At 32.2% G+C, this 25,476-nt stretch overlaps 10 protein-coding genes and 1 non-coding gene across 11 annotated transcripts; 4 read left to right on the forward strand and 7 right to left on the reverse strand.

The window, feature by feature from the left end:
* Window positions 1–11: 11 nt before the first annotated feature.
* Window positions 12–3,893, reverse strand: SCDLUD_000809 (uncharacterized protein; the record flags this gene model as incomplete). The annotated part of the gene is made up of 1 exon (XM_046079818.1): window positions 12–3,893. One exon carries the CDS (start codon window positions 3,891–3,893, stop codon window positions 12–14), a length of 3,882 nt encoding a protein of 1,293 aa, XP_045937120.1.
* A 1,707-nt stretch (window positions 3,894–5,600) lies between these two features.
* RRS1 (ribosome biogenesis protein RRS1) lies at window positions 5,601–6,209 on the reverse strand (the record flags this gene model as incomplete). Its single annotated transcript, XM_046081525.1, has 1 exon — window positions 5,601–6,209. One exon carries the CDS (start codon window positions 6,207–6,209, stop codon window positions 5,601–5,603), a length of 609 nt encoding a protein of 202 aa, XP_045937121.1.
* Window positions 6,210–6,583: 374 nt separating this feature from the next.
* Window positions 6,584–6,657, reverse strand: SCDLUD_000811. Its single transcript has one exon. It is a non-coding gene; the product is annotated as a tRNA-Asn (tRNA).
* A 462-nt stretch (window positions 6,658–7,119) lies between these two features.
* SCDLUD_000812 (uncharacterized protein) lies at window positions 7,120–7,905 on the forward strand (the record flags this gene model as incomplete). Its single annotated transcript, XM_046081526.1, has 1 exon — window positions 7,120–7,905. The coding sequence occupies one exon, from the start codon at window positions 7,120–7,122 to the stop codon at window positions 7,903–7,905; it is 786 nt and encodes a 261-aa protein (XP_045937122.1).
* Window positions 7,906–12,200: 4,295 nt separating this feature from the next.
* On the reverse strand, window positions 12,201–14,282 carry FUS2 (Fus2p; the record flags this gene model as incomplete). Its single annotated transcript, XM_046079819.1, has 1 exon — window positions 12,201–14,282. One exon carries the CDS (start codon window positions 14,280–14,282, stop codon window positions 12,201–12,203), a length of 2,082 nt encoding a protein of 693 aa, XP_045937123.1.
* A 189-nt stretch (window positions 14,283–14,471) lies between these two features.
* On the reverse strand, window positions 14,472–17,639 carry PEP5 (tethering complex subunit PEP5; the record flags this gene model as incomplete). Its single annotated transcript, XM_046079820.1, has 1 exon — window positions 14,472–17,639. One exon carries the CDS (start codon window positions 17,637–17,639, stop codon window positions 14,472–14,474), a length of 3,168 nt encoding a protein of 1,055 aa, XP_045937124.1.
* Window positions 17,640–17,965: 326 nt separating this feature from the next.
* On the reverse strand, window positions 17,966–20,029 carry STE11 (mitogen-activated protein kinase kinase kinase STE11; the record flags this gene model as incomplete). Its single annotated transcript, XM_046079821.1, has 1 exon — window positions 17,966–20,029. The coding sequence occupies one exon, from the start codon at window positions 20,027–20,029 to the stop codon at window positions 17,966–17,968; it is 2,064 nt and encodes a 687-aa protein (XP_045937125.1).
* Window positions 20,030–20,362: 333 nt separating this feature from the next.
* On the forward strand, window positions 20,363–20,596 carry SCDLUD_000816 (uncharacterized protein; the record flags this gene model as incomplete). Its single annotated transcript, XM_046076802.1, has 1 exon — window positions 20,363–20,596. The coding sequence occupies one exon, from the start codon at window positions 20,363–20,365 to the stop codon at window positions 20,594–20,596; it is 234 nt and encodes a 77-aa protein (XP_045937126.1).
* Window positions 20,597–20,920: 324 nt separating this feature from the next.
* DCR2 (phosphoprotein phosphatase) lies at window positions 20,921–22,717 on the forward strand (the record flags this gene model as incomplete). Its single annotated transcript, XM_046079822.1, has 2 exons — window positions 20,921–20,974; window positions 21,071–22,717. The coding sequence occupies 2 exons, from the start codon at window positions 20,921–20,923 to the stop codon at window positions 22,715–22,717; spliced, it is 1,701 nt and encodes a 566-aa protein (XP_045937127.1).
* A 29-nt stretch (window positions 22,718–22,746) lies between these two features.
* VPS38 (Vps38p) lies at window positions 22,747–24,002 on the reverse strand (the record flags this gene model as incomplete). Its single annotated transcript, XM_046079823.1, has 2 exons — window positions 22,747–22,801; window positions 22,909–24,002. 2 exons carry the CDS (start codon window positions 24,000–24,002, stop codon window positions 22,747–22,749), a joined length of 1,149 nt encoding a protein of 382 aa, XP_045937128.1.
* A 484-nt stretch (window positions 24,003–24,486) lies between these two features.
* On the forward strand, window positions 24,487–25,320 carry NIT2 (putative hydrolase; the record flags this gene model as incomplete). The annotated part of the gene is made up of 1 exon (XM_046079824.1): window positions 24,487–25,320. The coding sequence occupies one exon, from the start codon at window positions 24,487–24,489 to the stop codon at window positions 25,318–25,320; it is 834 nt and encodes a 277-aa protein (XP_045937129.1).
* Window positions 25,321–25,476: the final 156 nt, after the last annotated feature.

The following is a 25,476-nucleotide window of genomic DNA, read 5'->3' on the forward strand; positions in this document are numbered from 1 at the left end:
TGTAGATAAATTTATTTATTTAACAAAGTTTGCAAAAATCGTTTGGCAGCGATGTTTTTAGAAATTCGTTGCCTTGCATCTAGGTTCTTTTGAACATAACCAAAATCACATTTGGATAATAAAACCCTCAAAACAACATCTGTAGTTTGCGAAGTAACTTCCAATGTATCCTGTTCTTGTTCCTTTATTTGCTTTTCAATTTCATTCCTTCTTCTTCTCGAAGAGTTCCCTATAATTGTTTTTTTACGTGCAACTATTTGGGTCTTTTGCAACTTATTATCACCAGTATTATCTAAGGTATGGCCGTGTGAATGAGACACCACACCAGATAAATGATTCCGTGTCTCTAAATATTCAATATATTTCGGAATTAATCTATCTATTTCACCATGAAGCTCCTCAATTGATTTGTCATAAAACACTGGAATTAGCATCATATTCCTATAAAATTGGGTATTTAGATCTTCCATTGGGGGACCTTCGCCTTTGTTATGGAAAAAGTCAATACATAACGTGCGTAGCCATTGAAAAACAACTTCCATTTCAATATCTGACAAAGCACGGCCATATCTAGGTACATAGTTTTTAATGCCACCAGAAACAGAGGCCATTGCATTTTCCCAAACACTTTTACTTTTTATACTGTGGAAATATCCAATACTAGCAGTAGATAACATAGGTACTAATAATTCATCAGCTGTTTTCAAAATAACATTCCATGATCGAATCATTATTTTAAACAATAAATCACGAGATAGTTCACTACCTAAAATATTCAAAGTTGAGTTCAAATAATCGAAAAGGGGATTGATGGCATCGTATGTATCATTTAAAGTTGGTTTTACAATACCATGGTTCCCGCAAATAGTTTTTAGGGTGTTTCTTGAAATCGAAAATTCAACAAATTTTGTAAATTTGTCAACCATTAATGAGATTGAACGATCGATACCTCTGGTTAATGTTCTATACGATCGGCCAAAGCAAAATAAGGCATCTAACTTTTCATTTTCCAAAGATATTTGTAAATGAATTTTACCTTGAGTGTCTAAATCTAATGTTATATCTTCGGGGAACCCATCATCAGAAAATCTTTTGGGATCCAATAAGATTGAAGTTTTACCCAGCATGGTATATTTGCTTAATGGGGATAGTTTTTTATTATGATGATGCCATATATTAACCTGAATCAATCTTGTTTGTTTCCCGGGAACATCCAACTCAAATTCCTCATCCCACACCGGCGTAACGGATTTCCGAATAATTTGTGTTCTGGCAAATTCCTTTTGGACTTTTGTATCTAGTAATGTGACAACTGAATTGGATAAGCCATCAGAACTGCAACCTTTAATGTCAACAGCATCCATAACCCTAATAGTGTAAAGTTGATGTGGGGGTGGAGTGGTCGCATTCGGTTCGACTTTGGCTTGTCTTTCATATTGCACGACAACCTGAGAAATTTTTTCCGGATCTAATTTCTCCTCCAAATCATTTAATTTATTGATAAATTCATTCAAGTTATTAAGCAGTACACAGGTCCTTTGTTTAAACTCGTACGGCTTCAAGGATTCCTTATCAGCTGCTGCTGCAATTGTATCTGCAGTACTAGTCGCAGTTCCATTATTCCCAGTCAATGCATGTTTCATACTACTAAAAATCCAAGCCGAAGAAGCCTTATTTTCCCTGGGTAATGTGTTATCTTCAATCAAATTTTCATCAGCGGGTTCATCAGAAGCTTGTAAATCCTCTAGTATTAAATTCAATGCATTTTGTGTATAATCACTCACAACAATAGATACGCTTTTCAATAGAAGCGTATATAATTTGTTTATTTGATATTCATTTTCCCAACCCATCTTATCAAACATCTCAAAAGTTTCATTAATCATTTTGAAAATGTCAACAACCGAAATACTAAATAATTGATCGTCAGTTATCGGTACCCATTTATCTTGTTGGATCGAACTTTCTGATACTTGTAATATTTTATCTGCAGCTTCGTCACAAAATGTTGTTAAGTATTTAAAAAATGACCCTTCTAAATTGAATGGAAATTCCCGAGCATCCTTGTTAATTTGCAAATACACGCCTCTTAATTCACACAAAACATTATAGGTGGCGATAGAATCTGTAATTGGTATTTTCTTTTTGGTTGCCTTAAGATTGTTTTCAGCCATTGATAATATGTCTCCTATATCGGATGCAAAAGCTTGTGTTAAAATTTTCCCAGATTCTACAGCCAAGTTAATCATATCCAATAACGGCTTGGGATATTTCTTTTGAATAGCCTCTATGTGGGTTAGAATGGTATCAGCAAGCTCCTTGATATGGTAGAATTCTAAAGATGTATCCCTGGGTAATTGTTTTATTAAAGAAATATAATACTGCTCAGTTGTTTTATACAGGACCCTTTTCAGTTTCTTATTGACCCATAATGATACTATATCGTTTTCCTCTAAATATTGATGGAAAAGAGGATCGCTATCCAAATAAACATAATAGATATTCAATACCGGCGAAAATTTTGGTTTTGTATTTGAAAATAATGCAGTTATTAAATATTTCAATGAAATCATACATTGGTTGAAGTTGTAGTTCAAATTTAACGTCCAAGTTCGAGCATCTAAATCACACCATGTTTCAGTTGTTAGATCATCATTATCTAACAAAAGTTTATTGTTAATAAATTCAAAAAAAGCTTTAATATAAGGTTGATTGATTTCTTCATCTGTTAAATAAACCATATTAGTGGCAGTATAAAGAAGTGAAGCTTTAATACTTGGAGTTGTACATCTCCAAATTTTGCAACATTTGTTCAGTAAAAATAGTGCGGTGCTAGATAAAGCGAACATACCAGATTGGAAAGCATTCTCCAACTTCATAATTTGGACTAATAATACTAGTAGTAAAGATCTTCCATTTTCTGGTATTAAACGATCCAGGTTAGTGTTTGATGGTTTAACATTACCGCGGATCAAGCTGTTAAGTTCATTTAATTCGCGGGTCTTCCAAGCTTGATAGGTTTGACGAGTAGGAAAGGTTCCAGGATTTTCTAAAGAAAGTTTATCTTTTAGCAATCTATCTTTGTAATGCATTAACTCTTGTTGGAAAATATTGTTATCTACGTTCTTCATAGTTTTTATTACATCCTGTTGTAAATTGAGCTCATTTAGGTCGCCAAACAATTGAAGTAAATATTTGCAATGAGTAATTTCGGCAAGTTTAAAAGTAGGTTTTAAAACTGGTGCGTTCTCATTGCTTTGATTGAAGGAGGTTACTTTTTTGTTTGATTTGGGGTCAAAAGATTCCTTGTATTCATTTAATCTTTGGTTAATCGTATTGGAATAAGGTAAACGGGTTTCAACAACAAATTTTATCAATAAATCGATGAAAAAAGATAATTGGTAAAATAATTGTTCATGTATATTAGGATTTTGTAATTTATGGAGCTCGCCATTTGCTGCTTTACTAAAATACATAATTAATTCTTCGAATTTTGTGTTGTTCTTTTTGCCAGGTGTTAAAAAAAAGTCATTATAAAACTTTAATAAACTTCTTTTCAATGGTTCGTTTTTTTGCATTTTGATTTTCTGAATTGCTACATCATTCAAATATTTTTTTAATTTAGGCATAATTTTTTTCAAAGCCTCGAGTTCTTGTTCTGAATTATACATTATAGGCTTCGATTGTATGTTTTCCTTATTATTTTCTATGGAGCCTTCAAATCTAGGTTCGTTTATATATTCTAAAAGTATAACCTTTAATGTGTATTGGTAACATTCCTTAAGTAATGACTTATCATTTAATATTGATGAAAAGGAGTCATCTAATGAAGGCAAAGTTCCATAAGAGTTAGCAGTAGAGGCGGTTGAAGATGTTGATACAGCCCTATTCATGACGGAGATTCAAACTTGAAGTTTTATTATTGTAATTAAAAGTTGCAAACAAGAATAAATATCAAAAAAAAAAAAAAAAAATGGACTTTCTGAATTTTATACTTTTCAATTATATATTAATTTTTTTTTCTTTTTTGTTTGCTTTTTATGCACAACCACGAAAGATTCTTCCGCTTTGTAGGAAAAAAAAAAAAAAAAAAAAAAATATATTTATTTACATATTATAAAAGTGATTTTTTGCTATAATGATTACAGATAAAGTTAATCTTTCTTTTTTTATTGAAAAATCATAAGAGGATAATCATGCTGAATTACTACATTCATACCATATAAATAGTGGTAATTATAGAGATTTCCTGCTCCCTCTTACAGTCCTTCTACCAAATATTTAGTCATTATGAGTATTTTCCACAGGTTTTTGCTCAAGTACATCATCTGGATTGTATAGATGCTTACTCAGTAATTTGTTCATATCAAACATTGTTACCTTTTTGCCAAAAACGGGTTTCATCAATCCATCACACAAAATTTCTCTTTTATCCTCTGGATTTTGTAAATTATGTTTTTTAATATAATCCCATATTTTCTTAACTACCTGTGTTCTACTTAATTCAGTTTCACCCAGTATATTCTGAAGTTTGGGGCTTAATAGTAAATTTTTTGATGCTAATAAGTTATTAGTAGTTCCTCTCTTTTTTTTCCTTTTTTCTTTGATAGATTTTTCTTTGCTTTTAGTAATTTTGCCCTTACCAACATTCCTCTTGGATTTCTTATTCTCCTCAATAAATGCTTCTTGTAATTGCTGAGCTATTTTTCTATCATTTTCCTCCAATTCTTGGGCATCCACCTTTTTAGTGGGAAGTTCCTCTAAACGTTCAAATCTTTGTATGATGAGTTTATTCACTTTTTTCTTTAGCTTTTCTAAATCTACTGCAAACAATTCTTGTAAAGCATATCTTATTCTTTTGGGACTTACTTCATCAGGGTTTGAAACAGATAAAATTGCCTAACGTTAAAATAAAATTTATATATATATATACTTGTTTTCTTTCCTTTAAAAAAAAAAAAAGAAAAAAAATATCATGTGAGTTGCTTGTTAGTAAAAAGTAACAAAATATCAGGAAGAAAGGGTAATTGATGAGTAGTTCAAAAAAAAAAGGTTAGAAGTTAAAAGTGCTATTAAATGAAAAGAACATACATCTATCATAGGAATATACCTGTCTAGATTTTTTGGCATGTTATTTTTGAATGGTTGGTTTACTTGGATATGGAAATCCTTAATTTATTTGATCTTAAAAAAGTAGACAAATTGAATATATATATATATATATATATATCAACATTTGAACTTTTTTTTTTTTTTTTTTTTTTTTTTTTTTTTTTAGAAAATGAAAAAGAAAAAAGAAAGGAAAAAAAAATTAAATTACAAAGTAACCTATATAAAATATATTGTTAAAAATTCTTATTCTTAATGATTATAAGATCAATGGTTATTAATTTTCAACTCAAAGAATCCTTAACACATTTATTATTATTATTAAAAAGTCGCGGTACTGATTGAATCCAATATATATATATTAAAAAGTAAAGTGATATTATGTCGTTCTAACAACAAAAGTAATAAGTATCATCATCAAATAATATACAACAAAAAAAAAAAAAATACACATATATAAACTATTAATGCTACCAGAAAGCTAAGGTAAATCAAGGAGCACCTGCTCTATTCTTTAGATTTCTCTTATGTTGCAAATCATTTTTCTTTATTAATCTCTTTCTTTCTTGTCTGTTTAAAGTTCTTGGGTCTATTAGACCATCTTCGTTAGTTGGTAATTTTTCATCAATTTCAACACACCAGTCACTTTCAACCTTTTTATTTGAACCTTTGTACCCCCATTTTTGAACCCATTCTCCAGAAGCTTCATCGTAAACTTTTTTACCCTCCTTAGTTTTGGATTTGATACCCTTTCTGGCGGCAAACTGTTCCCATTTGGTTGGTTGTTTGGGTTTGGGCAATGGTTTTTCACGTGGCAACTCAGTTGTTGGTTCAGGGAGTTGTATTAGTGAAATTGTGGATTTGGATGAATCAGTAGTATTTTTAATGGGTTGCGATAGTAGTTGGTTAATTAATAATTGGACATTATCACGAGTTACTTGTTTAATATGATTCTCACGGGTTGGATTTGAGGAGTCAAAGGCCTCTTTGTCAATTGGAATAGAATCAAAAACAGCCAGATTACCTAGATCGAACGAAACTGGTATAGATTTTTCAACAGTGACTGGTAGATGAGAATACTTTGATGTATTAGTGGACATCTTTTTGGTTATTATAAATGTATTTTCTCGAAGGGGGTATAAATACTTGTAAGTGAAAAGTTGTGTATCTTCTAAAAAAAAAGGCTACAACAGTTAAAGTAGGTGAGATGAGAGTTAAAACAAAGTCAGCTTTACACTTGATTTTTTTCAATAAAATAAGTAATTAATTATTTTTGTTTCTTTATAACAGAAACATTTTGTATGAGAATTGTATTCGAAAACATTATACAAAAAATTTATTTAATGAGCGAAGAAAAAAAAGAAAAGAAAAAGAAAAGAAAAAGAAAAGAAAAAAAAACGTTTCTTTTTTTTTTCCATTTCGAATTATTAAAAAAAAAAAAACTAATGAAAAAAAAAGGAAAAAAAGTTAAAAACGACCCCAGAGAGGATTGAACTCTCGATCTTGCGATTAACAGTCGCACGCCTTAACCAACTTGGCCATGGAGTCTGAAACACGCCTGTGTTATAAGGTAAACCTTATAACAAGATAAATCACGTGTTAATAACCGTAAATAGTGAGATACTATGTTATTATGATTTATCCGTAAAGAGACTTGTACGTGGATGTTACGCTTAGTAGTGATTATGCCAGCAAAGCAAATACTACTATAACACCGCAGTACCGAAGTTGAGAACAACGCATCGAAAAGCTAAGGCTATGCGCTGTCATAATTGTTGTAAAAGTTGTCGTGTCGACAACCGAAAACAGGAGTATATAAAGCCAACATCTCACTAAAGAGTTTTGGGTTTCGTAGATATATTGTCCTTGTTTGTATAAGTTAGTTTAGACTTATGTAATTAGATATTATATATAGAAGAAATATAATAACGAGAAAAGATCGATTTAGAACGAGTCTAACCAAGTAACATCTTTAGCCCACTTCACCTTACAACATCTGGTAGCGCCGCTATGTATTTAGATAATTTAGATAACGATATCAAGTTGAATACACCACGTTCTTTCGATGGAAGGAAAGATATCTATGAAATATCAGATTTTCTAGCTACAGTTCACATCCAGATTGCCACTAGGAACATTGAAAATGAAGCTACGAAGATCGCAACGCTTGGACGTTCCTTGACAGGACCTGCTGCACGTTGGTTTGTCTCGTATGGTACGAATAATGGCTTTGAAGGCCTTACCTATGACAACTTTGTAGTGGATTTCAAGAATCATTTTCAAGGCGCAGCTGACTCGTTCTACCTCGTACAGAAGATTCGAGAGTTACGCATGACCCGCCAGGTACCAATTGAAGAGTATAGCGACCGTTACTTTCGATTGGTGGATTTGCTACCTGATGCGTATTGGTCCGAAAATGCCAAAATCGATCAGTACTTATATGGTTTACCACCGAATGTCGTACAATATGTACGAGTGGTCAAACCCGACTCGTTGCAGGAAGCGATGGAGACGGCTTGGAAGCATGTGATGATCAACATGAAGTCGTATAAGGAACCGTTTCCTGATCTCAATAGTTCCCGGATAATGGACCCAGACGCCATGGAACTCGACGCTATAAGTGATAGCCGGAGATCTCGTCAATATAACTATACCCCGAATAACGCTAACAATAATAGATTTAGGCCGATGGCACGTAAAACCATGTCTAGATCAGATTGTCTTAGGTTGGGTTTGTGCTTTAGATGCAAGAAAGGCGGACATAGCTCCAAGGAATGTTCCCAGAAGAACTACTGAGAGTATGAATAGTTATAGTGAATATAAGTATAAAAAACATAAAAATAGAAAAAAAGAGAAAAATGAGAAAAAAGAGAAAAAAGAGGAAAAAACAGAAAAAAAGAAAAAAAAGTGTCCAGAAGTATCTGTGAGTGATGATAAACGCGAATTTGTAAAGTTACCGAAATTCGAAATTTATCCGTTAATTGAAAAGAAACCATTGGTTGGTTGTAAAAGAGAAGTTAAGGGTGTAGTAAATAATAAAGAAATGCTAGTATTGTTAGACACTGGTTCACCGACTACATTTGTGAATCGTTCAGTGGTCTCAGAGTTGAAATTAGAAACGTATTCAGCTCCGCCGTTCACTTTTTATGGCGCTGTCTCCGCTGAAACAGCCACATCAAGTGTTGCGACTAGTATTGTTATGTCGATTGAAAATATAAAGTATAAGTTTGATGCTTACGTTACTGCTGCCGTCTCGCAGAAGATTATTATTGGTGACCCTGTTTTAAGGTCTTACCCGAAGTTACTACACCTGGGAGAAACTGTCGAACCCGAAAATGTATTGGTTCCGTATGACAGTATATTACCTATTGATTACGTAGATAATCCGTCTAGGTATTTTAAAGAAGAAGATGAAATATTTGTTATTTCCGTTAGTGAATCTCCGAAAAAGGATTGTAACACGTTTGAACTGTTGCCGAAATCCTTGAGATTGAAGTACAAGAGTACTGTATCCAATGAATTGTGTCCCTCGAAAATACAGGATAGGAAGGTTGAACATGAGATTGTTCTGGCGCCTGATGGTAGACTTCCTCGAATAAGTCCGTATAGGTTGACACCGAAAAATGAAAGTATTGTTAACGACTTGATTAATGACTTGTTAGAAAAGAACTTCATCACACCGTCAAAATCCCCGTGTAGCTCGCCAATTGTATTGGTTAAGAAGAAAGATAATAGCTACAGGATGTGTGTTGATTACAGAAAGTTGAATGCGATCACCGTCAAAGATCCATTCCCGTTACCCCGTATAGATAGCTTGTTGAGTAGAATTGGTAAAGCTACCATATTCTCGACGTTAGACTTGCACTCAGGTTATCATCAAATACCGGTTAGATCCGAAGACCAATATAAGACCGCGTTTGTGACACCCACTGCAAAATATGAATATAAAGTGATGCCATTCGGTCTGGTGAACGCTCCGAGCACATTTGCACGTTATATGGCTGAGTTGTTCCGTGATCTAGTATTTGTTGGTGTCTATTTAGATGACATTCTAGTGTTCTCAAAGTCAAAAGAAGAACATCTAAATCATCTAGACGTTGTTCTAGATCGCCTGAAGTCTGAAGGCTTAATAGCTAAATTGAAGAAGTGTCATTTCCTTCAATCGTCCGTTGAGTTTCTAGGGTACCAAATTAGTGCTGGTAAGATTGAACCATTACAAGGTAAAACTGATGCCATTTGTGCGTTTCCGACCCCAAGGTCCGTTAAGGAAGCACAACGTTTTTTAGGCATGGTAAATTATTACAGAAGATTTATAAAAGGTTGCTCCATTATTGCACGCCCGATTAATACGTTTATTTCCGGAGAAGCAACGTGGGGAGTAACACAAGATAAAGCACTGAAGTCATTAAAAAGAGCGTTACAGGAACAGCCCGTGTTGATACCATTTGACGTTACAGCTAGTTACAGATTAACTACAGATGCTTGTAAATATGGTGTTGGTGCTGTGTTAGAAGAACTGGACGAAAATAAGAACCCAGTTGGTACCGTATCCTATTTCTCTAAATCTCTACAAGGTGCTCAACAGAGATACCCCGCCGGAGAACTAGAATTATTAGGAATTATTTCGGCACTAGAACATTTTAAGTACTTGTTGCATGGTAAACGATTCGTGTTGAGAACCGATCATATAAGTTTACTGTCGTTGAAAACAACAAAAGAACCAGGCACAAGAATTGCCCGTTGGTTAGATACATTGTCCGAATATGATTTCGAATTACAGTATGTTAAAGGTCATGACAATGTCGTTGCTGATGCAATATCAAGAGCTCCGTATGAAATCAATGTTATTGATGAGCTCGTATCCATTGATCCGTGTGAATGGAAGAATGATTATGAGGAAGATCCGTATTGTGCTGCTCTGTTAGTATCTCTGAATCCAGATGAGTATCTTGGGAAGATACGAGTTAGCAAAGCGGATACAAGTTATTTTAATAAGATCATTAAACGCTATAGATTGTCAAATGCGTTTCGAAAAATGATCCGTCTAGAGGAGGATTTGTTGTATTGGAAAGATAGATACATAGTCCCTCGTAGTAAGGTACAGTTGGTGTTGAATACCTACCATGATCATGGTCTATTTGGTGGACATTTTGGTTATAATGTCACGTTGCAGAAAGTCACCGAATCGTATTATTGGCCACGTCAAGATCATGAAGTTCAAAAGTATGTCGCAAGTTGCCCGAATTGTCAAGTGTTTAAGTTTCACCGTAATAGACAATATGGTTTACTGAAACCGTTAGAGGTCCCTGAAGGAAGATGGACAGATATATCCATTGATTTTGTGTCCGGTTTACCACCGACAGTAAGTGGTAAAGACATGATACTGGTTGTAGTGGACCGTTTCAGTAAACGTGCTCACTTTGTTGCATGTAATAAAGAGTTATCTCAAGAATACACTATTAATTTGTTATTCCAATTTGTATTTTGTTATCACGGTTTCCCGAAGAGGATCGTTAGTGATAGAGATGTTAGATTTACTGGTAACGCATACAGAGAACTTACAGAACGACTAGGTATTAAACTGTGTATGAGTTCTTCGAATCACCCTGAGTCCGATGGACAGAGTGAAAGAACTATTAAAACATTGACACAACTGTTACGATCATATGCCGGGCTAGAGCAGGGCCGTTGGGATGTATTGTTACCCCAAGTAGAATTTGTATATAATTCTACATATCACTCTGCCGTCAAAGCCGCCCCGTTTTTAGTGGATTTGGGCTATGTACCAAATGAACCGTTATTAGATAGTACCTCGTTAACAGCCGCAAGGAACTTCTCGGCTGTAGATTTGATCCAGTCGCTTAGAGCTATCACGCTCCGTACAAAAGATTTCCTCAAAGAAAACCAGGTCAACATGGAAGTTGCCGTTAATCCTGGGAGAAGGGAAGAGAAGTTCGCTGTAGGTGACTATGTTCTGGTACATAGAGACGCTTATTTCACTGGAGGCCGTTACATTAAATTACAACCGATATTCTTAGGCCCGTTTAAGATTGTTAAGGTAATAAATGAAAATGCATATGAGGTCGACTTACCGAAGACTTCCAAAAAGCATAGAGTGATCAACGTAAGATGGATAAAGAAATATCAGTTCGACTCAGAAAGGTATGTAAAGGAACTACCTCGTTCTGAAACTGAGTTAAGGAATAGGCTCGAAAATATCTCTAGTGTAATAGGTTTTGCACCGTCTGAAGGTATAGTCTATTGTAAATTTGCCCACGTAGACCCTCGTCTGACTGCCGCTGTTCCGTTAAAAATGTTTAAGTCGCTTCCACTGCTGAGACGTCGCTCTCTGATAAATAATTTTGAACAGTTGTATAAGCAGTCCGTATCTGACGAGAGGGGGGAAGATGTTATAAGGTAAACCTTATAACAAGATAAATCACGTGTTAATAACCGTAAATAGTGAGATACTATGTTATTATGATTTATCCGTAAAGAGACTTGTACGTGGATGTTACGCTTAGTAGTGATTATGCCAGCAAAGCAAATACTACTATAACACCGCAGTACCGAAGTTGAGAACAACGCATCGAAAAGCTAAGGCTATGCGCTGTCATAATTGTTGTAAAAGTTGTCGTGTCGACAACCGAAAACAGGAGTATATAAAGCCAACATCTCACTAAAGAGTTTTGGGTTTCGTAGATATATTGTCCTTGTTTGTATAAGTTAGTTTAGACTTATGTAATTAGATATTATATATAGAAGAAATATAATAACGAGAAAAGATCGATTTAGAACGAGTCTAACCAAGTAACATCTTTAGCCCACTTCACCTTACAACAGCCTGGTTGATTCAAAGTGATCTCCACTTGCTCATAGTTTGTAAAAAGATTGCAATTTCCAAAAAAGATGGGCGAATTGCTGTATAAGAGAAACTTTTTTTAACAAACAACAAAAAAACATTGGAAAAGAATAATAAATATGATAGTTAACATATATATAAACAAACAACAAAGTATCAAGTCCAAAGATACATTCATTAAAAATAGTCTTGTATAAACCAAACAAATAAAATAAAATAAAATACACCGCTATAGCTCAAAAAACCTTCTTACAATCTCACTTTTAATCGGATCTGTTTTGTACGGCCAATTTTCTCGTACAACTTTTTTTGTAACAAATCTTGAAGAAGAATACAACTGTAAAATATCAAAATTATCACCCAATTGTCTTGTACCGTTTTTTAATAATTGCAATTCACGATCTCTAAACATCTCACCCCCACATAATATAGTCAAATATTCTTGCAATATCTCATGATACTGTAACAAAAATATATTCACAAAAGAAAACAAATATTTGTTAAACACAGGTAATTGTCTCAATAAATTCAGTTGCAAAACATCGTATTCTTTTTCTAATGCCTCCCTTCTTATGTTGTGCTCGTCTGTATGAAACTGTTTACTTAAAGTTTTTTTCAAAATTTGCAAATCCTTTATTAGTGTTTCGATTGTTTCACTATATACCAAAAGCTGAACTAATGGTTTATATAACCTTTGTTCTATTTTGAATTCAACCAATTTTTCAATTTCTTGTTTTTCCCATTGCAACTTTTCCACATAAGATTTATATATGGAAAAGTCATCCAAGGACTTATTCTGGCCTAATTCCATAAAATTTTGCCAAACAATTGCATTTTTCAATAGTTTATTAATAGGTCCATACCAATCCACGTTTTGTAAAATACTCCTAAAGGTATGTGTATTTTTATGAATATTTCGAAAGTTATAACACAACTCTTTCAAGCTTCTGTTTTCCTCACTGAACCTATCTTCCTGTTTCGCATCCAAACAAGTATAACTGCTTGTAGAATTGGTATCATAGTATTCTGTCACTATATCTGAATATTTGCTTGATGTTTTTGATAAATATTCCGTTTCTGAACGTGTTGAACCAAGATTTTTTTGAGATTTCCATTTATTTTGATACAAATTCGATATTTCAACGGGTGTTGGTAAATTTTGATCATAGTTATTATAAATAAAGGCTTCATTCTGTACCTCTGTTAGATATTTTATATATATGGTGTTGAATCCACTCAATGATCTAATATTCTCGGTAGTTAAAACATTATCACTATATAATAACAAATCACTTATAGATTCACACCAGGTAAATAACCTCTTGATCGGTAACTTTAGAATATCAGGTAAGGAAATTGAGCATTCCGTTAAACATATTGAATACCACTCTCTAACATAGTTGGCGGTTGCTCTAGATGTTTCTAAACTATCCAAATATTTTAATTGTTTATTATATTCCAAAAAATACGATAAATATGTTTGTTTCATTTTAAAGAAATGTAATTCTAAAATTTTTCCAATATCCAAATACTTCAATTTAGTATCGGTTTTATTTTGTTTTAAAACTTTCCATACAAATTCACGGTTATCTGAACAACTAGTTGACTGGCTTTGGTCCAAGTTTTGTAGGAAAGTAGATACGAAATTTTCACTCAAATCAATAATTGTACTCAAATTTCCAAAAATCAATAGTTCAGCGTTAATATTTTCCTTTGGTAAAATTTTATCCTTTAACTTTCTGTTATTTTTTAATTCATATTTATAGACTGTCAAAGCATATTTCAATTTATTAACATAATCATTTTCATTTTTAAAAAAATTTTCCAAGGCTTGAATAAAATTGCTCATATTATTGTTAGATTCCTGATCGAAATCTTCTTTTTTCTCATTGCACGTAATGACCTCTGTTTTTGTAGTTTTATGTCCACTTTCTAAGATTTTCAATGTTAATTCATGTTTTTCGATTTTTTCCTTAATAGAATCCAAAACTTCTTTGTTTTTATTTGGTTCTTGCCATAGTGAATAAGAATATGGATTATAAGGTATATCCTGATATTTATTTTCTTGTTCAACGGTGTGATTATTGGTGGTATTAGTATTTTGATTTTTCCAAAAATAATTGCCCAATCCTGAGTCTCTTATTGGTGTCATTTCATTTCTATTAGAAGGAATTACACTTTCAACAAATTCGGATGATTTAAGCATCTTGCTTTTTATACCCTGTATTACTTCTTTTTTTTTTTTTTTTTTTTTTTTTTTCTGTAACTTTTTAAATTTATATAATAAGACAAAACGCATTATCTGTTTCATTAAGGAAAATAAAAAGGTTTCTTAAGATACCTACATATATATATATATATATATATAGTTGGGTACTTATAAGATTTTTAATGAGTTATAATATTTTTATATTGTCGCCAGTGTCAAAGTAGCCTTGTCGCTGTTTCAAACGCGTCGCAAAATTATTACCCAAACTTTATAGCAAGGATGTTGCGCGCTCTATTCTAAAATAGCATACGAATTTTCTAAACAACCTTTTCCAATATATTCTGTCACAACATTAAAACAATCATTTTCACCCTCTGCACTGGTCAATGCTATGTTGAACTCTTCTTCCTCCTTATTGGCAAAATCTAGCTGAGCTTTGTACAATTTCCCAGATGTTTCCAATTCTAATAAACACTGTGGACACTTATATACTGAGTGACTTTCCTCAAGTATAGCACTTTCAGTCTTATTATCATCAGTAGTACTACTACTAGAAAATTCCTCATTCAAACATTTTTGGTGATAAGCATGTCCACACTTGAAGTAAACCACCGGAAGTTCCAATATAGTTTGACATATCTTACAGATTTCCCTACTCATTTTTATCTCCACAGATGCGTCCTTTTGGAATAATTTCTCAATTTCATTCTCAATGCCATCTAACTCATTTTTGTAAGAAGTGGATAATTTCTGGTTGTTTTCAATTTCTCTGTTTGTGTCTTGCAAATTTTCTAACAATGCATCTTTAATTAGTCCAAATGAAGCAACTTCAGACATACTCAATATTCGAATTATCTCTAATGAATCCATAACTTGTAATTCTTTAATGGGTTCTAAAATGTTTTTTTTAACTCCCGCATCCCCTCCGTATAATTCAAAAATAGATTTGCTCGATACAACATGCCTTAAAATCGATCTATAAAGATCAAACTCTTTCTCTCCATTTTCATGTAAATACCTGATAACCTCGGTAGGCTCATTCTTCAGTAACAGCGTTCTAAACTTTGACATGTGATCTGATTCTGCACCAAATTGAAGACTCTGAGCTTGATCTATATTAAAATTATGTAAATGAGAAATCAAAACCATTAAAGAGTTTTCAATACCTTCAGAAGGAAAGGTGGCAGAGGAATGAGAGGATTTCACCAACTCCTCGCTTTCTTCAAAAATTTTCGCAGCCTTTTCTCGCCAACTATCCTTCCTTTCTAAATTGTCTGTGCTTTCTTCTTCGCTTAGTGATAAGTAGAGATTGTATAATGTAGTCAATACTTCTTGTTTATCATTGTCAAACCCTTTGAATCTCTTATATGATTCCAAACATGCTTCCAAAAATACAACAAATTCGTATGGCTTACCTACAAATGACGTAAAAATCAAATTGGGTCTTGGAGGATGATAAGTGGGCTCATAGTTTTGTTGGTTTTCAACACTGGAATTGTTCATGTAACTGAAAAATGAAGCATAATTATGGAAAACCATTTTATTGTTAAAACCGTTGTTATTAACCTCACTACTAGAATTATTGAGGACAGAATCGTTCATGGAATATATTTCCGGTTTATACTTCCCGATAAATATTTCAATCAGCAATGCATTGGTATCATTTGGTAAATAATCCAAGAAAATTTTGGAATATGATATCAAAACACGTAGTGCATCATCAACGGGTAGGCTTTTGGTATATCTCAAAGCACTAACAGGATCCTTCAAAGTGTTTAATAAAATATCAACGGTGTCTGCTGGATCTTTAGAGAATTTTCTACACAGTTTATACGCCTCTACATTAAAATCAACATCTTTTAATAAACTCACAACTTTTTCTAAATCAAATGGAACATCAGTGGAGTAAAAATAATCGTCATCCGCTTGGCCCCATAAAGTGGTAACATCTTCACATGAAGCCTTTTCAGAATAGGTGCCATCACGTGTATAATGATTTATAAACGTATTGATTCCGTCTCTGTCCTTCAACTTGATCATAGTTACAAGTAAAAGAGTTACGTGGTCTATTTGTGCCAGTCCCTTTTTTACCAAAGCCCACAAAAACTTTGTCAACGATTTTATGCTTTCCCAAGAATCCCCCTGAGCTATACTGTATTTGGAAATAATTTCACTAGTTTCTGTGATGGTATCTATGCAACGAATATATTGTTCCATAGCTTTGGTCTTAGCGCCCTTCTTGTACAAATAATCACCATATTCCCTTTCAATTTTTTTTATATCTAAAGTTGACACTGCCTTAGAATTTTGCGATGCAATATTTAACGCTATTGGGTACAATTCTCTTTGTAAAACAATCTGTAATTGATCGGCTATTGGCTTCTCGGTAATCTTATATAATTTGTGGTCACTAGAAAACAGCATAATGCTAGGTATTCCATCAAATTTGAACGTGAAAATATGAATGACCTGGCTTGGTATGAAGGCACTCATTGAAACTAATTTATTCCTAATGTCTAATATATTGACACTATTATTGGTCATTCCGGAAAATGCTTTTGAAGTATAACTACTGGAATCCACGTCACTGACAAGTAAAATGCGGTTTTCATCAATTTGAAATAGCTGCGTTTTGGAGGGCACATCAAGTGACAATGACTTTTTTTCACCTTTGAAAGTGTAAGTGTCTAGGCTATCCTTAGTAACACATATGAAATTTTTTTGTAAAAGGTCAATTTGACCACAATATAAATCAACACCATTTTCATTATTTAATATCAAGTCAGGTTGTTTATTATTCCTACCATGTGTAGAGAAAACCATTATTTTTGAAGTTGTAGACACAAATAGATAGGTAGAACTTTCTTCCAACGCCAAATTTGTAATGGGCTCCTTCTGTGAATCATAATATATTATTCTTTGTTTACTGCCTCTATCTCTATAGATGTCACCTCTTATCAAAATAATTGAACCATCCGTGTAACCGACAGCTATACAATTAAGAACAATTGAAAAACTTATTGCTGAAATGGGGAAAGTGTTGTTGCTTATTGTATTGTTTGCCTCAACTAAGGAATGATAGGAATTTTCATTTTTGAGAAGGTTATCTGAATATTTCCAAACTTTTATTAATGCTGGTTTCCCGGAACATTCTGCAACACTGATGAAAAAAGATGGTAAATGAATCATATTTTGTAGTTTTGTAATTTCGTAGCCAGCTTCATATGCGTTGAAGTCAATTAATATTTTAGAATATTTGAGTGAACATATTTTTATTCTTGTAAAATCATAGCCAACTAGAAGCAAATCTGTATCGTCACTGTTTTCATCCAATAATGTTAAGGATGCAATTGAAGATACACTTGGATCAGAAAATAATGTATTGTTAGATGCTAGTAGAGAATCACTAATAGGTATATTATCAAAGAATTGGAATTGTCTCCATGAGTTAAAGGACATGATGATGGAAATTGTGTATTGCTTTTAACTATTTTTATTTTTTATTAAAATGGAAATGTTACATGATTTAGATCAAGAAAGGAAAAGGAAGAAGGTATAAAATAATAATAATAATAATAATAATAGTGAGTTAGTATTATCCTTACAAGAATATTAAAAAAAAAATTAAAAAAAAAAAATTAAATAAATAAATGTTTTTTTTTTGTTTTTTTTTTTGGCAGCAACAAAATCAAATAGCCAATTTTACGCTTTTTTTTTTTTTTTTTTTGTTCACACAATCATTGCTATTATCATTATACTCTCTATTAAAAACAAAATACAAAAAGTTATATGTTATTGGTACTTAACCAAGGATGTGATAGCAATTGAATACTATTGGGACGTTTTTTATAATCTAATTTAAAAGTTTGCATCAAGAACTGCTCTGCTTCAGCATCAGCCCAGGAAGGTATTTGAGGTATTGTATTAGTTCCTATTTTGAATATAGCTTGCATCTGAGAAAAATCTGGGAATGGATGTTTACCTGTAAACATTTCTATCACCACACATCCAACAGACCATATATCCGCCTTGGAGGTGGTGGCAATTTGTTTTACAACTTCTGGAGCCATCCAATATACGGAGCCCTGTAACGATGCACGTTTATTGGCTTTGGAATCTTTATTAAGTGGCGATAACTTTTTTGAGATACCAAAATCAGTAATCTTAACACATCCTTTAATGTCAATTAGGATATTAGCACCCTTGATGTCTCTATGTATAATATTTTTTCGATGCAAATACGAAATTCCAATTAATATTTGTCTAGTAAAATTTTTAATTAAAGGCGGTTCAAATGGACCGTAACTGTTTAACATTGAGGAAACTGAACCACCAGGTACATATTCCAAAAAAATATTTAGTGTGTTGTTTTCCTCAGACGAACCATAATATGAAACAATATTTTCATGGTGTAGATCTTTTAACAAATTCATTTCATGCTGTAAAGCTTCAACCATTTTGTTACTAAAACTTGATTTCGCTGTCTTGGTTTTATCTGCGGGTTTATTTTCGGCATTGTCATCATTAACTGTCTCACTACCACCACTTTCATCATTTGAAACTTCACCAATTTGTAACATAACTTTAGGTATCTCCACCTGTTTAACAGCCATTAATTCGCCGGTTTCTGCATTCATTCCAATACAGACAGTACCAAAACTCCCTGAACCAATTCTAGCTCCCTTCAACCATGATTTTGGAGTAGCCATTTTATTAGGTAGTGAAATAACACTTGCGTTGTCATCGTCATCGTCAAAAGCACCTGTCAGCGAAGGACATATACTTTGTCGACCATCTAGCGATGTTAAGTCATTCGAATTGCCAGCTATGGCACTGGTTGGGTCTCTATGATCCTCTAGCAAAGCCTTATCCACAGCATTTGAATTATTCAAAATGACACCGCCAATGTTATTTTCAAATGATTTTGCCATAGGTGTATTGTAAGTACTGATTCTTGCCGACTGAAAAATTGAATTTCTTACAGTTTTTCTTAAATTTTTAACATCTGTATGGGGGAAATATTCCTTCAAGTTGGTGGAAATTAGTTCGCTTGGAGGCCTTTGATTGAAAATTTTTCTAAATTGTTGATTTTTATTCTCAATTTTCATTATTGTATTATCATTATCTCTAGCTGAATGGTGATGGAAAACGCTCAAAGTTTTGAAAAATATTTTCTTGGAGGTAGCAATAGCTTCATCGCTTGGTGTTTGATCTTTAGAAACAAATATTAATCTATTCTTTTCTACACGATCACTTGAATGGCAAATAGTTACTAGTTCGACATCATATAATAAATGTAAAACGTTTTTGTTATAATCAACTACAAAAACATCGTATGCATCGGAATTTTTCCTGCTGCCCTCTGGTGGTGGAGATAACCTTTTAATTAACTTCCATTTTATAGAATCGGCGTTAAAACAGCCATTTACGTTAACTTTTTTAGCTGAGCCATCATTTAGAATAAAAATTACAGTATGCTTGTCTGTAACCAATTCTTCAGTTACACTAAGTGATTCCGCTATGTTTAAGGCGTTTATTTTCTTTGTTATTTCTCTTATTTTATCTGAAATAGTTGTATCAGCTGATAATTCTTTGGATTTGGTTAAAATTCGTATTCTATCGCCAATAGGTTTAATCCCCATTACCTTGAGTATGTCTTTATCCAACAAGCCAAATTGTTCTTTGTCAATAATTCCAAACTCAATAAACTTGTTCAAATATTCATTACAGTTTATCTGAGTTAGCAATTCTTCAATGAGTAAATATTTTGTGGTTTTATTATTTGAATCAGTAGCAATGCTGTGTGGTGAAAGTTGCTGGTCTTCTGGTATTGAGTTATGAGATGACATTTTTTATTTTAATTTTTCTTTTCTCAGTTCACACTTTGTTTAGTAGACATGGATTGGAAAGCTGCTAATCAAATGAGAGGATATGGGGCTTGTTATTTGGGGGCAAGTTTAAGATTATTGATAACTTTTGTTTTTTTTTTTTGTTTTTTTTTTTTTTGTTTTTTTTTCGGTTAAGCAGATTAATTTGTTTAGTTATTTGAAACGGAAAAGATTATTAGGGAAAATAAAGTGATCATGTCACCAACTTTACTTATAACACCTTGTAATAATTTATTAAACATTGAAAAAATAAAATTAAAATAAAATAAAGTAAAATAGAATAAAGAGATAATAATGAGTGCAGAAAATAAGAAAGAAACTGAGCAACAAAAACACAACATTAAGGAACCTTTAAAGATTTTCAATAAAAATGGTGCAGAAATTGATCTTAAAAGAATCCGCCACCCACATTCAAGGCATCCTCACGTTGATTGTCCATTGATAAATAACCAAAATCATAGGCCCAAAGTTAGTGAGAAAGATATAAATAAAAAGATAAATGAATGTGAGAAAAATCAAGAAAAATAATCAACTACCGCTTATATTTTATTTTTGGTTTTTTCTCGTTATATTCTTTAAAATTATTACAATATAATCAAATATTTAATACAAATAATCATTGTAAATTTTTTTTTTTTTTTTTTTTTTTCTTTTTTTCTTTTTTCTTTTATAATTTAATATACTTTCTAGACATATATTTTTAGCCAATTTACAAAAGGTAAATTTAAATCTAAAATAAAAATGAAAATAAAAATAAAAATAAAAATAAGAAAAAAATATACACAAAAATTACCCTCAAAGCTTATAAAAAGCTTTTACTTGTAAAATCCAAATCAATTTGCATCAACGCTGATGATAGGCATCTCTAAGAAATATCAAAGATTGATATTATACCTTTTTCTAGGAGTATGTTTACCATCTTACATACTTTTTCAAGTGTTCAAAATAGTGGAGATTAATAGTATTATTCTGAGGCCGGCAATACCCCCCTCATTTCCCAAGCCTTTAACAAATGAAATCAAAAATAACCTAAATGTAAAAATAAATGAAGTACAATTAAATGATTATGATTTGAACCAGAGTATACTTACAAATATTCATTTAAGAAAATGTATATATTTCCCATTTTTTGAAATATGCCCTACAACCCAAAGCAATAAAACTAATAAAACTAGACAGAAAAGAGTTAAAAAAGATTTAAGCCAATCTAAGGCAATCAACTGGTTTGGCGTTTCTCAATATATATATATAGATTACATTACATTAGGAGATTTCATGGCGAATAAAGATAATGAAATTCCATTTACAGGTATAGTGGATGTCTTGCCTTATTCGGCTCTTTCTCCTTATAAAATTAAAAATATGTTTACATTCATTAAAGATAATATAACCATAGAAAATATTAAAACCAAAGAATTTATAAGTGACATTGACTTTTTATTTGGCGAAGACTGTATCGAACCTAGAGAAGATTGGAAAATGGATAAATCGTGGAAGTTAAATACAGTTTATTACCCAACGCACATTACCATCAAAAAAATCAATGCTACGTACAATCATGACCCTTATTCTAATTTCCCGGCAATGCAAGAAAATTTGAAGCTTGATGAAAATGGAAATTTCAAAATAGTACAATTTGCTGATTTACATTTTAGCGTTGGATATGGCAGTTGTAGAGACGAATTCCCAGAGCAAACATCAGACTGCAAAGCAGATGCTAAAACTTTAAGCTTTTTAGAAAAAATATTGGATATCGAAAACCCAAATATGGTTATTTTTACCGGTGACCAAATTATGGGTGATAGATGTAGGCAAGATTCAATCAGTGCGTTATTAAAGGTGGTCAGTCCAGTTATAAAAAGAAAAATACCATATGCCATGGTTTGGGGGAACCATGATGATGAAGGTTCGCTAACCAGATGGGAATTATCTGAATTTGTTTCAAGCCTACCTTATTCGTTGTTTAAGTTTAGTCCCAAAGATACAGCAAATTCTGATTTTGGTGTCGGCAACTATGTGATCCAAATTTTTACTCCAATCAACAACAATCCGGCTGTAACGCTTTACTTTTTAGACTCCCATAAATACTCTCCAAATGGTAAACTCTTTCCTGGATATGCATGGATCCAAGAGGAACAGTGGAAGTACATCGAACAGTATTATAGTAGATATATCAAACCAGACGAAAAAAAATATAGCAGAATTCCCTTGGCTATGGCATTCTTCCATATTCCACTACCTGAATATTTGAACTTAAACTCTATTCAACATCCTGGTGAACAAAATAAAGTTGTTGGTTCATGGAAAGAAGGAGTTACCGCTCCAAAATACAACAGTCATGGTACCAACACTTTACTTGATATTGGAGTAGATGTAGTTAGTGTTGGACATGACCATTGCAACGATTATTGCCTATTGGATGATAGCTCACAAAACGATGCACATAAAAATAATAATAAATTATGGCTATGTTACGGCGGGGGCAGCGGTGAAGGTGGTTATGCAGGGTACGGTGGCACAGAGAGAAGAATTAGGGTATTTGAAATCGATTCTGTTAAAAATAATATATACACATGGAAAAGATTACATAATTCACCAGAAGAAATATTTGACAAGCAAGTTTTGGTCAGTGATGGTGTACCGTCTTAAAATAGCAATTCATCTGATCAATATCAATATTAAAATAATGAACAGCCAGCTGAAATTTTTTTTGCTGTTGCCTGTTCATAGCCACTATATATAGGGGTAAATTTTCATTTATTAAGGAACTGCTGCCGTAAAACTCTACGGAATATCTCAAGGGTAGAGTGAATATTCGTTGTGCCAAGATTTTGACATACAGTATGTAGTAGCCTAGCATGGTGTTAATTTTGATCCTATTAGATTCATTTATTTCAGCTTCCGATAACAATAAAACACTATTTAAAGGCTTTAATGTTATTATGGTTTCCCCAGGAGAGTTTACAATTAAATATTTCTTAATCAGTGTGTCCTTAAAAAATTCTTGCGTCAATTTATCCAACTTTTTAATTTGTAAAGCTTTAAGTTCTGCTTGACGAATTGTATAGTTTGTATAAATCTCGTTATTTTCATCTGCAAAGGGTTCTCTGCCCTTTGATGTGGTTAATGACAGGGGAGATAAGGGGGATAAATGCTTGGATAAAGGTAGTGGGGTTTTAATCAACTTATCATCTCTTAATTTGAGTAATTTGCTTTTTTGTGAAATTCGAAAGTTTATGTCAGTAATGAACTTGTTTAAAACTTTAATGTTATCTTTATTGCCTGATAAGGACAATGAAGGATTATTTGCGGAATCTATATTCTCCTTAGTATGGCTTATTTCATCTACTAACTCACTATAATATTCTAGTAATCTATTTAATTTCAAAATTGTATTATATGTGTATGAAATCTTTTTGATGGAATTCTCGGTACTTATTAGTTCCTCATGCTCTTTTTTTCCAGATAAAGCCACTTCTAAGGTATAAAAAGCATTCCTTCCCTTGATAAAAAAAATTGGAAAACACATTTTACCATTTATCATACTTTTTTTAGCAATTGCTACTAGATTTGATAGTTTTATATCGTATTTTGCTATTAGAAAAGAGGAATTTTCCTTTGTGTCATGTCCATATAACTGAAGTATCATTTGTGTATCTGGGAATTTCTGCAAAGAAATTTCTGGCAAATCGTTAAACAGCAATGAGTATTGGAAACCATCGTTAAAGCTAGGTTTAGTATCTTCACTCACATATATTAAAATACTGGAGTTTTGATCATTACCAACCTGGGTATGAATAGTATAAAACCAAGCTATTTTTTCTTGGCTACCTATTATGGGGAAATTGATAAAACTAATATTTTGTAAATGTCGTATCCTGGTCAAAAGCTTTAGTATGTGATTGGTTTTAACATTCTCTGTATTTGGTTTCATTATATTATGATATTTTTTGTTAATTATTTTATTATTTACTCATTAAATGCGTATGTTTATTGTTATTTTTTCCTTTAACTGTAGCAACATTTACTATTAAAAGAGTGACAATGATAATAATAAAAACAGAAATAAATTAAAAATTAAAAATTAAAAAAAAGAAAAAAAAAAAAGAGCAACAAACGATTAGAGAAAATACATAGAAATATCTGCACACCGTTTAGATTGAATGGTTTGTAACAAGATTTATATAATACCATAACAAAATAATAAGTATTAAAAACTATCTTGGTTAATAATTTCAATTAAACATAACTTTTCTTAACAAGACATTTAATCGTAACAGACTGTTAGACTTTTAAACAATATTTAATCAATTGTTCCAAGTGTTACTAAGCTGTTTACTTGTCTTAAATAAGAAAAAAGAAAAAAAAAAAAAAACGTACAAGTATAAAGGATAATAAGATCGTTTATTATTATTAAAATGTCCTGTAGAGTAGGTGTAGCACAAATATGTTCAACTTCAAATATAAAACACAATTTAGATTTATGTTTTGACTTTATTGGTAAAGCTTTGGAAAAAGATGTTCGTGTTTTATTTTTTCCAGAGGCTACAGACTATATTGCTCAAAGCAGTGCAGAATCCAAGAAACTAGCAAAATCTACAAATGCTGAGTTTATAATCCCTCTCCAAGAACATTTGAAAAAGTTGAAAAAAGAAATTGATGTATCAATAGGTGTGCATTTACCAGAAATAAATGACCCTAATGATAGAGTGCGCAATTGTCTATTATATATTAATCACGCAGGTACAATTATGTCAACTTACCAGAAATTGCACTTGTTTGATGTTCCAGGCAGCAATCTTTATGAATCTAAAACTGTAGTCCCCGGAATGAAGGCACCTATTCCAATAAAGACACCTATTGGTATGTTGGGACCATCGATTTGTTATGATATTAGGTTCCCAGAACAAGGTTTATATTTACGTTCAAAAGGATCAGATATAATTACTTACCCAAGTGCTTTCACTGTTAAAACAGGAGAAGCACATTGGGAAATATTGGGTAGATGTCGAGCAATTGAAACACAATGTTATGTTTTGATGCCAGGCCAATATGGTAAGCATAATGGAAAAAGAGAGTCATATGGCCATTCCATGATTATAGATCCTTGGGGGACTGTTATAGCAGAGGCTGTGAAAAATGAGGATGAATTGTTAGTGGCAGAAATAGATCATTATAAACTAGCAGAAATTAGAAAAAATATGCCCCTATTGGAACAAGCAAGGCATGATATTTTTGATTCTGTTTCTTGAACCTTTTTCCAATTTTTTTCTTTTTCTTTTTTTCTTATATATATATATATGCTAAAAAGTATGAAATATTTTTGTAAAAAAAAAATTGAATTCCTATTTTATACAGTTGATTAAGCAAAAAAAAAAAAAAAAGAAAAAAAAAAATCTTGTTTTATT

The sequence above is a fragment of the Saccharomycodes ludwigii genome, chromosome I, assembly GCF_020623625.1.
Source record: "Saccharomycodes ludwigii strain NBRC 1722 chromosome I, whole genome shotgun sequence".
Lineage (NCBI taxonomy): Eukaryota > Fungi > Ascomycota > Saccharomycetes > Saccharomycodales > Saccharomycodaceae > Saccharomycodes > Saccharomycodes ludwigii.